We start from the raw sequence: 15175 nt of genomic DNA on the forward strand, positions 1-15175 counted from the left end.
AGCCTGTGTCCCTCTCTTGCCCCTCCCCTTTTCCTCTCCCCACTGGTAACCACTGGTTCTCTATATCTGTGAGTCAGCTTCCTTTTTGTTATGTGCACTAGTTTGTTGTATTTTTTAGATTCCACATACAAGTGATATCATACATTGTCTTCCTCTGACTAATTTCACTTAGCATAATGCTCTCCAAGTCCATCCATGTTGCTGCAAATGGCAAAATTTCCTTCTTTTTATGGCTGAGTAGAATTTCATTGTATGTATGTTTGTGTGTGTGCGTGTGTGTGTGTGTGTGTATGGACACTTAGGTTGCTTCCATATCTTGGCTATTGTAAATAATGGTGCTGTGAACATTGAGGTAGTACCTGTATCCTTTCAAATTAGTGTGTTGTTTTCTTTGGATATGTACCCAGGAGTGGAATTGCTGGATATGATAGTTTTATTTTTAGTTTTTTAGGAACCTCCATCTTGTTTTCCTCAGTGCCTGTAGAACTTACATTCCTACAAGGACTCCATTTTCTCTACATCCTCACCAACACTTGTTATTAGTGGTCTTTTTGATGATAGCCATTCTGACTGGTGTAAGATGATATTTCATTGTGCTTTTGATTAGCATTTTTCTGATGATTAGCAGTGTTGATCATCTTTTCATGTGCCTGTTGGCCATCAGTATGTGTTCTTTGGAAAAATGTCTAGTCAGGTCTTCTGCTTTTAGGTTTAAGTAGGTCCCATTTGTTTATTTTTGCTTGTGCTTCCTTTGCCTTAGGAGACAGGTTCAAAAAAAAATATTGCTACGATTTATGTCAAAGAGTGTTCTGCCTATGTTTTCTTCTAGGAGTTTTATAGTTTCTGGTCTTACATTTAGATCTTTAATGCATTTTGAGTTTATTTTTATATATTGTGTGAGAAAATGTTCTGATTTCATTCTTTTATGTGTAGCTGTCCAGTTTTCCCAGCACCATTTACCAAAGAGATTTTTCAACATTGTATATGCTTGCTTCCTTTGTCATAGATTAATTGACCTTAAGTATGTGAGTTTATTTCTGGGCTCTCTATTCTGTTCCATTGATCCATGTATCTGTTTTTGTGTCTGTCTGAAGTCAGGGAGCATGATTCCTCCAGCTCTGTTCTTTCTCAAGATTGTTTTGACTATTTGGGTCTTTTGTGTTTCCATACACATTTTAAAATTATTCTAGTTCTATGGCATTGGTATTTTGATAGGGGTTGCATTGAATCTATAGAGTATTATGGTCATTTTAACAATATTAATTCTTCCAATCCGTGAACACAGTATATCTTTCCATGTGTTTGTGTTGTCTTCAATTTCTTTCATCCATGTCTTACAGGTTTCCAGTATAGGTCTTTTAACTCCCTAGGTAGGTTTATTCCTAGGTATTTCTCTGACAGTGCGCTGTTAGTGTATAGAAATGCAACAAATTTCTGTGTATTAATTTTATATCCTGCAACTTTACTGTATTCATTGATGAACTCTAGTAGTTTTTTGGTGGCATATTTAGGATTTTCTATGTATAGTATCATGTCATCTGCAAACAGTGATGTCTTTTAAAGAGCAGAAATTTTAAATTTTTGTGAAGTGTACTTTATCCAATTTTTTTCTTTAATGGTTGTTCATACAGTGTTTTGTTTAAGGAACCTTTGCTTATCCCAAGATTGCAAAGATTTTTTCTCTTATAAATATTTTTTTGAAGTCTTATAACTTTAGATCTTACATTTAGGTTTATGATCCATTTTGAGTTAATTTTTGTGTATGGTGTGAGGTAAGGGTCAATGTTCTTAAAACTTTCTACCTCATTTCATTCTTTTTTTTGTTTTTTTTTTTTCATTCTTAAAAGCTTATGGAAAAAGCACATGCCTGTAAGGTTTGCATTACAAAAACTGTTTCAGGGGAGACTGGAATGTACATATCTTGTTCCCCAGAATGACTCTGACTTCAATAATGCTGCCACAACCGTGAGTGGGGCTTTATTAACTTGGCCACTGAAGGAGAGTCAGGTTTTGGCAAAACTATGGGAAAGTTCTTCATTAATTAAAGTGAATTTTTAGATCAAAATACCTTGAAAAAGTACATATTTGGTTTATAAAAGTACCCCCAAGGGATTTTTATTTGTGGTAGTAAGGAAGGGTGGTGTGTACAAGGGTATGCACACTTAATGTCTGCTGTATGTATGTTAGTGATGTGATTTTCTTTTAGTTATCTATAAGAAGGAAAAAGCAAACTGTAAAAGTTGTATATGTCCATGCACATGGAGATAATTCCCATCTTATGAGCTAATGGGAGGAGGGAAGCAAGTGCTGAGTGGCTACAGATTGGGACAGAATGAGATATTTCCTGTTTATGACATCACCTGTCTTAGGGCACCTCTTCCTAAGTAATTAATTTGGATGACCCTTTTATGCATAACTTTTTCTTAGCTAGATGTTATTCGTGTGTTCCCATTTAGCCTCCCCCCAAGTTCAATCTTTTTATCTGTAAAATGAGGTGACCAAACCTGTTTGCTGTTTTCCAAACTCTTTTCATTCATGTGCCACCTTCATAAGGTTAGCCATGTCCATGTAGTATCCATAGCATTGTTCACTGGAGATTTTTCTTTAAATTGACTCCTCTTTTTATTTTTTATTTTTATTTTTATTTTTTGCGGTACGTGGGCCTCTCACCGCCGTGGCCTCTCCCGTTGCAGAGCACAGGCTCCGGACGCGCAGGCTTACCCAGCTGCTCCGCGGCATGTGGGATCTTCCCGGACCGGGGCACGAACCTGTGTCCCCTGCATTGGCAGGCGGACTCTCAACCACTGCGCCACCAGGGAAGCCTCTGACTCCTCTTTTTAAAAGGAAACCCTGTGTCCCTACTCTCAGTGGAAAATGGTGTATGATAACATAAATAATGCATTGTAGATTATATCTGCCTGTGTATCATTTAAAATTATCTCATATATGCCACTTGGGTATTATTACCACTCTTTGGGAAAACAGTCTACTCATTGATCTTGATGGTTCTTTTCTGGCTTTGACACTAGATAGCTTTTCTTTGCTCATATAATTGAGATACCTTGTTAGAATTTTCTTGTTTGTTGGCGTCTGCCATATAACAAACACTAGTTCAATTTAATAGTCAAAGTTTGAACAGCCATTTTTATAGACTTTTGCCATCTTAACCTATCTGTCTTAGTTGATTAAAATTGTATACCTTGTTTTACATTTTCTAAAAAATTACTATTCACAATAAACCTGTTATACTCTGGTGCTGAGCATTGGCTTAGAGGGAGAACTGCAAAACTGAAAAATTACATGGCTCAGTGAACTAAACAGAAATACAGTCATGAGATTAAATGGTAGAGGGGCGGGACCATCAGATTTTTCAGGCATGAGTTTTTGTGCTGCTTTTTAGATAAGATACAGAGAGTTGCGTTTAGAATGCAGCTGATTTGTAACTGAATTTTAAAGGTACGTTAATCTTTTTTTTTTTTTTCCAAACAACCTGATGTGTGCTTTTAGATTTCTTCAGAGGCCCCACAGTATCAAATGTCCGTCTGGCTGGTTTAGAGTATGTTCTGCACTTCACTGCACTGAATGGGAAGATTTACTTTCGAAGCTATAAGTAAGTGCATTTCTTAGCATGTTTTTGTTAATCCTCAGGGTTAGCATTTTAGTGTGACTGTTTTATAGAGCTCAGACTTAGAATTGGTGTCTGGCCAAAAGTTTATTTGGAGAGTTTTCAGAATAGCGGTGACAAAGTAGCTCTGTGCTGATCCTCAGGTCTGTCACTCCCCTGCTAACTTCTGCCTCCCGGAAACCCTGCTTTTCCAGGGCCCTGGGGCATCAAACACTACACTCCCTCTGAGCTTAGAACGCTTATTCAGTCCTAACTTGCCATACTTTTATGCAGTATCTCCCTGTTTTTCTTGACTAAATTTAGAGCGCCAAGCCACAAGTCTTAGCCCAGCCAAAGCAAATCTCAAAGTCCTGAGTCTAAAAAATGGAGTCTGAAAGTAATAAGAAGATTCAGTAGCTCGATTCATTTTACCTTCTTTCTCCAGCCCAGGCCTCTACCCATACCCCCACCACAATATAAATATAAATCCTAACAAGCACATTCTGTTTTCATAAAAACCTTAATGACGTGCTGCAACTGCCTTTTGAGGTAAGCATGACTTGTTTTTTCCCTTATTTAAAATAAAGTGTTAGCTCTGATTGATGGAGCACACACTTTCCTAGAGAATACATTGACTCCCACTAACTGCCTCCCTTGGTACATTGAATTCAGCCTGACGTCTGCTTCACGCTGTGGCGTGGCAGTGCGGCCTGAGCGCCGACAGCCCAGTGTTGACAGTGTCTTCGTGCAGTGGTGCCGTTTGTGCAACCATTCGTGGACTTCAGCATTTCATCCATGGTTTTAATTTTGTTTTTTTATCATAATGGAATACATGGTTGACCAGCTTGTGTCCAGTGAACATCCAAATGAACTAAGTAATCACGTCTTTTTTGTTAGTAATTTCCATCTTTGTCTCAACTGTATGGAGTCAGAGATGCTCGGTTCTTTTCACCACATGAGTGGTACCACCATTTCTATTTTTCTATTTTTTTCTCATTTAAATAATAACAGGCAAAGGATTTTATAATCATTTTTAACTAGTTGAGATTGAAAGTCCCTACAATCTGTTGTTTTCATTTCCAAACTTGATTTTGGGGCAGCTAAGAATATTATGAAGTAGGTGACTCCTATTTATAGAGCAAGAGATAAAAGATGAAAAATCACTAGCATAAAAAAAAATCTTTTTGAAAACTTATGTTAAACAAGGAGACCCTGGGATACAAAGGAGCTAAAAAATAAAGATAAAAGTCTTTGAGAATGAGAAATGAATAATAATAATCTAAAACTCATGGTGAACAATTTCAAAGGAAGTATTCTCTTGTATCAGAACTTGTATTTAGTGAAAAGAAAGATAAATTTGTAAAGAAAGAAAGAAAATACAGAGAAATAAAGCAAAATGGACAGAAAATTAGCAAATCAGTCTTAAGAACAAGGATAAATTGGCAGTGTAACTACACATATTCGTCCATCCACTTACTTTAAGAAGTATGTAATTGCTGGAATCACTGTTAGGTTAGCATGGCATCTGCCATAATGAAAAAAAAAAGATTTGAATTTTTTACGAAATTATTTTATTTATGTATGTATGTATTTATTTAATTTTGGCTGCATTGGGACTTAGCTGCGGCACTCAGGGTCTTCTTTGCACCATGCAGGATCTTTCAGTTGCAGCACGCAGGCTTCGCTAGTTGTGCATGGGCTCCAGAGTGCGTGGACTCTGTAGTTTGTGGCACATGGGCTCTCTAGTTGAGGCCCATGGGCTTAGTAGTTGTGACAGGGCTTAGTTGCCCTGTGGCATGTGGGATCTTAGTTCCCCTGACCAGGGATCGAACCTACGTCCCCTGCATTGGAAGGCAGGTTCTTAACCACCGGACCACCAGGGAAGTCCCAAGATCTGAATTTTTAAGATCAGAAACCCTATTGTAATTTTTTTTTTTTTTTTCTGTACGCGGGCCTCTCACTGTTGTGGCCTCTCCCGTTGCGGAGCACAGGCTCCAGACGCGCAGGCTCAGCGGCCATGGCTCACGGGCCCAGCTGCTCCACGGCATGTGGGATCTTCACGGACCGGGGCACGAACCCGTGTCCCCTGCATCGGCAGGCGGACTCTCAACCACTGCGCCACTAGGGAAGCCCCCCTAGTGTAAAATTTTAATCCCAGCTTTTCATATCTATATCCTGTAATACCTGCTAGCTATTGATTTGAAATAGAAAATGGACAGTGTGATTGAGAGCAAGCTGCTACTGGGGAAAATCCCTAGATGTGGATTAGCTTAGCCTCCAAGGGCTGTGCTCTGCTTGGGAGGGGAAGGAAGAGGTGGTCCCGGGAATGAGCATCACCTCTGAGCCTAGTGACCTGGCTCTTTGCCAGGCTTTGCCACATGACATGGGCAAGTCACTTCTCAGGGCCCCTGTTTTTCCTTTGCAAAGTGTAGTAATATCATATAGGTAATTCTGAGGTCCCTCTGAGACGGATAATTCTCCTTTATGAGAGGGAGAGGGGTGCAGATAGAGGTGGGAATGTGCCGTAGAAGTGTGTCTGACCTACTGTGGCTCCTCAGGCATTCTCACAGGCTGCTCTTGGGTGTCCTGCCCTCTTCCAACCAGCCCTTAGGCAGTTGGTTAAAGGTAGTAGTTAATATTGACGCTTATTAATTTGTGAAGATCAGTAAGGCTTATAAAATGGTTTTGAGCTTCTTGTATGAAAGGAACTCTGAGCATGGAATTACATTAATAGAACCTTTGACCTTTCCTCTTTTGGGGAAATAAATCATAGTGTTACTGGCACCTTCCTGTATATCCTATAATAATTAATTCCTTGGAGAATTTTATTCACTATAGGGCCAGAGCTATTAATATGAAACTGAAGATCTTTAGTAACTGCCACGTATGCCTTTGCCATGGCATTGGGTAGGTTTTATGGGGAGAAATATGCAAAACAGGAAGTATTAGCATACCTTAAAAAGCAAACACAACATTCTAGGCAAGGAGTTAAGTAATGAAAACAGAATGTCAACAGAAGAGAGGGATATGGAAGGGAGAAAAATAAGGAAATTGCAATTTAAACAAGAGTGGTAATGCCAGTCTTTCTCAAGAAATAGGCAAGCACAGGCTCCGGATGCGCAGGCCCAGCGGCCATGGCTCCCAGGCCCAGCTGCTCTGCGGCACGTGGGATCCTCCCGGACCGGGGCACGAACCTGCGCCCCCTGCATCGGCAGGCGGACTCTCAACCACTGCGCCACAAGGGAAGCCCGAATGTCACTTTTGATTTAGAGCTTATAGGGAAACAAAACAAACAAAGCTTGAGGTTAAGATCTGAAATGGAGATTTACATGGGGTGTAAAGGTTCTGGGCAATAGTTCTTAACTTTCTGTGTGAGGGCTTTCTCTAGTTGTGGCAAGCGGGGGCCACTCTTCATCGCGGTGCGCGGGCCTCTCTCGCGGCTTCTCTTGTTGTGGAGCACAGGCTCCAGACGCGCAGGCTCAGTAGTTGTGGCTCACGGGCCTAGTTGCTCCGTGGCATATGGGATCTTCCCAGACCGGGGCTCGAACCCGTGTGCCTTGCATTAGCAGGCAGATTTTCAACCACTGTGCCACCAGGGAAGCCCAAGGCTGATCTTTTAAAAACATTGTTATTTAGTCCTTTTTTTCCCCTGTATGGAGATCTGGCCACAGTAACAAATTGAGTCTTTTAACTCAAATAACCTTCAGGTCTTTGAGCAGTTCTTGTTGTATCTCTCACAAAAAAAGAATTTGTGAGTCTCCCTTCCTCCCCATTGTATCCTTCATATGCTTTCAAATCCAGAGCTATTTGGACATATGGTATCCAGAAAGTTGTGGTTTTGTTATATTAAGTTCATTCCACTCTATAGAGATCAGTAAATGTCTATGCTGTGGAGAAAAGTTGATTCTGAATAGGTCTTAGAGAAATAAGAATTTGTTAATCAGTCATGTAATATAATGTTTCAAAAACCCAATTAAGATTTTTTTATAATCATGTAAATCTTGCGTAAGATGAAGAAGTCAAATAAAAGGATTCCACTTCACTTCTTAGAACTGTATCACCTGCTGTTTCTCAACAATATTGCATACTCTTATGTTTTATTTTGAAAATAAGTAGCCTAAAGAAGATACTTGGTCTTGGGGCTTCCCTGGTGGTTCAGTGGTTAAGAATCCGCCTGCCAATGCAGCGGACACGGGTTCGAGCCCTGGTGCGGGAAGATCCCACATGCCGCAGAGCAACTAAGCCCATGCACCACAGCTACTGAGCCTGTGAGCCACAACTACTGAGCCCACATGCCACAACTAGTGAAGCCCATGCACCTAGAGCCTGTGCTCCGAAACAAGAGAAGCCACCGCAACGAGAAGCCACGCGGCGCAACAAAGAGTAGCCCCTGCTCGCTGCAACTAGAGAAAGCCTGCAAGCAGCAATGAAGGCCCAGTGCAGCCAAAAATAAATAAATAAAATAAATAAATTTATTTTAAAAAAATAAAAAGAAAATACTTGGTCTAAATATATAAAGTATTAAGCTTAGCCTTTCCTTTTTTTTTTTTTTTTTTTTAATCTTTTTGGCCATGCTATGTGGTATCTGGGATATTAGTTCCCTGACTAGGGATCAAACCCATTCCCGCTGCATTGGAAGCACAGAGCCTTAACCACTGGACTGCCAGGGAAGTCTCTTAAGCTTAGCCTTTCTAAACATTTTATGATACTTTATGGAACTGTAATCTTCTAGAACAAAAATATTTGCGGGGAGGGCGGTGGGACTTTTATCAAAGTCAAAGCAACATTTCTTTTTTGCTATTTCATAAAGGTTGCTGTTGAAGAAATCTGGCTGCAGAACACCTCGGATTGAATTGGAGGAGATGGGACCCTCATTGGATCTGGTTCTGAGGAGGACACACCTAGCATCAGATGACCTTTATAAGTTATCTATGAAAATGCCCAAAGCCCTCAAGGTACATGACTTGTAGATTGGTGCCATGTTTATTTGTATATTCCATTCTTCTTTCCAAAAAAGGATTTGTGGCATATTATATTGAAGAGCATACATAAAGAGGTCAATAAAATAGATAAAATTAGACTCTCAGAACCAAAGAAAGGAGGAAGAAGCAAATAAGCCAACCATAATTGATAATAAAATTGTAGAAACCAGGCATCAGGTGTTGCTGAGAGCTTCCTAGTAGTCAAGACTGCCAGTTTTCAGCAAAAATGGGGCTCATTTTAGGCATTGTGAAAATGCAATTTCAAGCATAGTATGTGTAACCCATACTTGCATAAAATGTGTTTTGACTTTTGAATGGTTTTAAAAAGCAAGTAGACATGGCATCTCTGGAATGCCAATAAAGATTGAAATGATAGTTATAATCCTTAAGCTAAACACAGGAAATTCTCTCAGTGCATGACAGTGATTAGTCTGTTGTGTTGCTTCTCAAAGTATGGTCTGACAGTTTACCTGAGAATTGTTAGAAATGCTGAATTTGCAGATCCCACCGTAGTCCTACTGAATTAGAATTGGCATTTTAACAAGCTCTGAGTGATCTGTTTATACCTAAGTTGGAGGAGAAAGGGCTGTAGGGCTATAGACTCTGTATCATTAAAGGTGTGCTCACTAATGGAGATTGTTAATAGTTGTTGTACACTAGATTTTTACCAGTTCATGGTAGTAGACCCAACTAAATATAATATATTCTTGTTTCATAGCCAAAGAAGAAGAAAAATGTCTCTCATGATACTTTTGGTACAACTTATGGAAGAATTCATATGCAGAAGCAAGACCTAAGCAAACTACAAACCAGGAAAATGAAGGGGTTGAAGAAGCGACCTGCAGAAAGGAAAGCAGAGGACCAGGAGAAAAAATCAAAGAGAATTAAAAAGGATTGATGGAATATAGCCAATAACTGCATTTTTATTGTAGTCTTTACTTAGAATTATCAAGCATCAATTATTTCAGTTTCTTGTAAGGTTTTATTGTATATTTTTATAACTTGATAATTTACCTAAATTATATATTATATACATTGTGAACAGTAACATACTAGTATTAGGTTGAAAGTTAGGCTCTTACTGAAGACATTACACCCTGGTATGCCGTTTTCTCTCTGTGATGTGACATTTCCCTCTGCCTACCCCATACAAAGTCTCCTATCTCATTGGGTGGGTGAGTGAGGAGGGATCTCCAGAACAATCATTGGTATTTTAGAGAATTTTGGGTTAAGCTTTAGATAAAGGGAGGAAGTTATGGAAAGTAGAAATGCTCCAAAGTAACTGTATACATGCTCAGTATGAGCTACCTGGAAAGTTGACCTCATCTCCCAGCATATACATATAACCTGACTTTTATTTTTTTACTTTCCTGTTGTTTTACCTGAAATTCTACCCGTTAGAGATTAATTTTGAGATTTTTAAGCTCTGTGTCTTAAAACAGATCTCTGAGATGTCCACTACCTGATCATTGACATACTACCTTACTATTGATTAGTTTAAGAGATTCTGCTAATAAAGGAGCCCTATTCCTCTTCTTTGGGAGAAAGGAAGTTTTGATAAGGGTTGAAGTGAGAAAGGAGAGATTAGATAAGTTACGACACACGACATTTTAGGGTACTGGGTAGCCGTAGGTAGCTAAAGGTCACATGAAGGCCCTGGGTGTTTGCATACAGAGTAGGAGTAAGCCAAAGCCAAACAGCTTATTTTGAAATTTCTTGAAGACTGGCCCTGTGCCTAGGAAAGTGGGGGAAAGCTTTCTGCTTCCTGCTCCTAGTACTGCAAACTTGTGTTCCCTAAATGTACAATTTAGTTTCCTTGACTGAGTCCCTGGCAAAGAGGCTCCTTTATACAAGCACAAGCCAGTTATGCTGTAAAAGTACAAACATACATAAACCATGATGTGTTATGTAAAGTAGAAATGCTATTGTTTTCATTTCCATGTCAAGGAGCTCCTCCACGTCTATGTGTGCATGCATTTATGTGAGTTTGCTAAAAGCTAGAACCTCAATTTTACTTTTTTTATCCTTTCCCTTCTCTTGTAAACCCATTCCTTAGCCTTCCTTCTCCCCAGCCCTTTTCTGGCTAATAGTCTCTTGAAAAGGAGGGAGCTGGTATCACTCATTTACACTTGTTACTTGATTATACATTTAACCAAAGACTACACGGTTTTAGATCAGAAGTAGGCATTTGCATTATATGTCTAAATGGGGAGAGAGGGTGAAATTAAAATGATTCATATCCTGCCATCTGCAAGTAGATGGACAATGGACAATAGTTGGGGAGAAGGGGCGTCATGAAAGGGGCATCAGAAATGATGGATGCAGGACTTCTCTGGTGGCGCAATTGTTAAGAACCCGCCTGCCATTGCAGGGGACACGGGTTCGAGCCCTGGTCCGGGAAGATCCCACATGCCGCAGAGCAATTAAGCCCATGCGCCACAACTACTGAGCGTGCTCTCTACAGCGTGTGAGCCACAAGTACTGAAGCCCACGCACCTTGAGCCCGTGCTTCGCAACAAGAGAAGCCACTGTAACAAGAAGCCCACACAGTGCAATGAAGAGTAGCCCTCACTGACCACAGCTAGTGAAAACCGTGCACAGCAACAAAGATCCAACGCAGACAAAAAAAAAAAAAAAGGAAATTATGGATGCACAGCCCTTACCCAATGTGTGACTCCTGGCTGATCCAGCTAACAATAATGAAGGTAGGCAGATTCAGGAGGCAGAGCCATGGGTCCTTTTCACCAGCCACTTACAGGAAGAACCCTGCCACACTGTATGGCTGTTAGCATAACTGATGCCATCTTGGGCCTGTTCAGTTCCTCCCGTCCTTCAACTGACCCTACCTAGGGCTGTACTGTGTAGTAAATCTCTGTTGTCAGGGGCTTTGTAGTTAATAGATGTTGTTTAATGACCATTAGGTCCAGGTGGCCCCTGTGCTGTTAGTCTCCAAACAATAATGAAGAGCTTCGCTGACGTATTCCCGGTGCCCATGAGACTAGTTACCCGTTCATAAATCTGGACTTTGGAATTCACTTCCTGTTTCCAAGCACGTACCCCCATACCCTAGGTTAACTATAAAATTCTCCCAGTGGCAGTTATGGATGCTTCTGGATGTCATCCACCCTATCCCACCCTGTGAGTAAACTGCCTTATAATAAGCTGATCCACTGATTATATGGAGTAGCCTGCCTCATTTTTCGGTTTCAAGATACTGTCCCAGTTTGGTGGGCATCTTTCGTTCCCTTTGTATTTTTCCTATTTTTCAGGATGCTAATCCTAATACCAAGCTATATATGATTTCATGAAATCTGATTCCTTTTAATAACTTAAATGCTGCTATTTGTTTTCTTGGTATTGAACATAATCCAAAGTAGAGATGTTATTACCCAAATCAATAAAGAAAGAGGGCAAAAAAGAATGTACCCCAAGTTAGTTTTCAATTATCTGATTATCTAGCTGCTTCTGATCTCTCCTTCCTTTCATTTATATTTTTAGACACTTCTCCTCCCCCCTACCCAAGGGTGAGGCCAGGAAAGGATTCACAGAAGCTTTAAAATGGAAGAAGTTAAAATCACTAAAACCACTGCTAAATTTGACCAAGAAGAGGTTTGTTTTTTAATGGAATTTCAGGTATCGGTACTTTGTCCATTATAAAATTAAGAGCCTGCAAAAATACAGGGTCTTTATCATGTCCTTAATGCACTTTTAACAGATCACAGAAATGGTCAAAACATCCCATAATTGCATGAAAGGCACATATATCCTAGTATATATATACATTATGAAATTATATAGAATATTATTCACATCCCTTTAAATAAACTACTGTAAACAAGAAGATAAATTAGGCTTGCTGGCGTGAGGTTTATGCCAGCTGTGAGAAGAAAGTTAATTTGCTTTTAAATGTATGTTGTTTTCCTCTCATACCAGCAACGCGAGTGGTTCAAGTTTAAAATCAGAGAAAATAACACTGAGTTTCCTGTAAGTGGACCATGTTAGGCCATGTTAGAAAGGTTGACTGCCTTGCTTGAACTGGAGCCATTTTGCACTTTTTCCAATTCAAAACCCTTAGGGAAGAAGTTTTAGAACATGGGCGACCATGTTCTAGATAACCAACATGCATTTTAATTTTGTTCTTGTTCTGCTGCTTCCTTTAAACAACTTCCCTCCTCCTTTCCCCAACGCATTCTCACCCCCCACCCCGACCCTTCACATTCTGAGCATCTGAAAATAGGTTCTAAACACAGGGAGAAAGGTCTGGCGCTGGGCAGGCACCTGCTACTTAGTGGGGTTGAGGCCTATATGAAAGAAGGTTAAAAAAAGGGAAATGGCAAAGCCTTTAGAACTCAGCAGTTAAGGCTTTTGCCAAGCAAAGATCAAAGCCCTTGAGCTTTTAAGTCTTTTACTGGATTGGGATTGATTCCTCAAACTCAAAACAGGCTCAGCTAGAAGCGGAGTGGCAGGTGTTGGATCTGTGAGGCATGCCCTCTGGCTAAGCTGGAACCCAGAGCTGCAGAGGTGCTGGCTCTGGATGCCAGATCCGGGGAAAGGACCTGTAACCAGATTCAGAGTTGAGCTTAAGCAGAGACTGTTCAGGGATCTCCTCTGTCCTTCTCAAACACTGCAAGCTAGCTCAGAAAGAGGTTCCTGGAGGGCAGAGCACAACCTATTTAACGGGTGCATCTGAAATGGACTTGGAAGATTCACACCCATCAACTTGAGAAGTTTATTTTCTCAATTCCTTAGCTAGTTCCCCGAAGTCAGCTGACAAAGCAGATGGCAAGGTGACCTGAGTAGAGATATCACTTTAGATGACAGCCTGCAACAGGGCCTCTGGCTTGGCACTCAGAGGCAGCCCTAGGGTTTATGGCACTGTGGGAAAGAGCACGAAAGTTCATTGCTGTCCCCTTAAGCCCCATTTCCATCCATTTGACTCACCACTTAAAGCTAGCCTGTGTCACAAATGTGTCTGAGTTTTATGCCCAGCACTTTCCTTTGCATAGGGAGACCTTGGGGAAGGATTAAACTGAATCTTGAAAAATCAATAAACAATGCTCAAAAAAAAAAAAAACAAAAAAAAAACAATGCTCAAGTGGCTAGGAGCTCCTCAAAAGTGGAATATGTGGGAGAGAGGGACAGCAGGTAGTGCAGTGTTGGGGCCGAAAGTTGTGGCCTTAAAAGAAACTGACAGGGCTTCCCTGGTGGCGCAGTGGTTAAAAGAATCTGCCAATGTAGGGAACACAGGTTCGAGCCCTGGTCCAGGAAGATCCCACATGCTGCGGAGCAACTAAGCCCGTGAACCACAACTACTGAACTTGCGCTCTAGAGCCCGTGAACCAGAACTACTGAGCCCGTGTGCCACAACTACTGAAGCCCGTGCACCTAGAGCCCATGCTCTGCAACAAGAGAAACCACTGCAATGAGAAGCCCGCACACTGCAATGAAGAATATCCCCCACTCGCCACAATAGAAAAAGCCCACATGCAGCAACGAAGACCCAACGCTGCCAAAAATAAATAACTATTAAGAAAGAAAGGAAGAAAGAAACTGACATCCTCTCCTGATGCTCTCTGAGCCCTCAGCTAAGACTTAAAAGGACAAGGACCCAATTAAAGACAGGCAAAACCATTGGCAATACCAATTAGTGGTATGGTTCTCTAAGTAATGTTAGAAGTGTTAGTTCCCTAACTGATTCACTTTGTTATAAAGCAGAAACTAACACACCATTGTAAAGCAATTATACCCCAATAAAGATGTTTAAAAAAAAAAAGAAGTGTTAGTTCCCAGAGTTTTTCGAGAAATGCAAAGAAAATAAATGAGGCTTTATTTTGTTTTGTGGTGGTAGTCGTAGTAGTACGACAAATAATTTTTTTAAAGGGGGCCTGATAAGGCAAATGGTACAATGCTAGCTGACAGAATTCTTATCTGATTTCCATGCTTAGAAACTGAGAAGAGCAGAGCCATCATGGTTGAGAAGTGGTGCTCCATAGTCCTATCCTAACCTCAAGGTGGGTGAGATGTGGTATGGAAAGCACCAGGCTGATTGAAATGACTTGGAGTCTTAATCCCAGAAAAGGACAATCAGCTAATCTTTTTTTTTTTTTTTTTTTTTTGCGGTACGCGGGCCTCTCACTGTTGTGGCCTCTCCCGTTGCGGAGCACAGGCTCAGGGCGCGCAAGCTCAGCGGCCATGGCTCACGGGCGCAGCCGCTCGGCGGCATGTGGGATCTTCCCGGACCGGGGCACGAACCCGTGTCGCCTGCATCAGCAGGCAGACTCTCAACCCCTGCGCCACCAGGGAAGCCCCAATCAGCTAATCTTGAAGGAATTGTGAGGAAGCAGAGTGAGGTAGAGATTTGGTCCTGGCAACATTTTGGGAAAAATCATTACATAGGTGGCTTATGAGCTCTTACTTAGACATGAACGTAGTCATTGCTAAGAGCCACCATGGGTTCCCTGGGAGCTAAGAGTGTCAACTGATCACATTCCTGTTTTGAAAGGAGTCCTTCCCTGATAGATAGGGGAGTAGTCATTCACTCCACATTTATCAAGCATTCTGTTTCAGGCATTGTGTATGTTTACAATTT

General features: G+C 40.9%; 1 protein-coding gene across 2 annotated transcripts in view; it reads left to right on the forward strand.

Moving 5' to 3' along the window:
• RPF2 (ribosome production factor 2 homolog) overlaps positions 1-13681 on the forward strand; it is a 39269-nt gene extending 25588 nt beyond the window's left edge. For both annotated transcript variants that reach the window (XM_029223928.1, XM_029223929.1), the window contains 4 exons: positions 3508-3610; positions 8415-8559; positions 9305-11291; positions 12085-13681. In XM_029223928.1, coding sequence (XP_029079761.1) covers positions 3508-3610; positions 8415-8559; positions 9305-9484 — 428 coding nt within the window. In that variant the 3' untranslated portion in view covers positions 9485-11291; positions 12085-13681. The remainder of the gene's footprint in view (positions 1-3507; positions 3611-8414; positions 8560-9304; positions 11292-12084) is intronic.
• Positions 13682-15175: the final 1494 nt, after the last annotated feature.

This window comes from Monodon monoceros, unplaced genomic scaffold, assembly GCF_005190385.1.
Source record: "Monodon monoceros isolate NGI ecotype Baffin Bay Population unplaced genomic scaffold, NGI_Narwhal_1 Super_Scaffold_15, whole genome shotgun sequence".
NCBI classification, from domain to species: Eukaryota; Metazoa; Chordata; class Mammalia; order Artiodactyla; family Monodontidae; genus Monodon; species Monodon monoceros.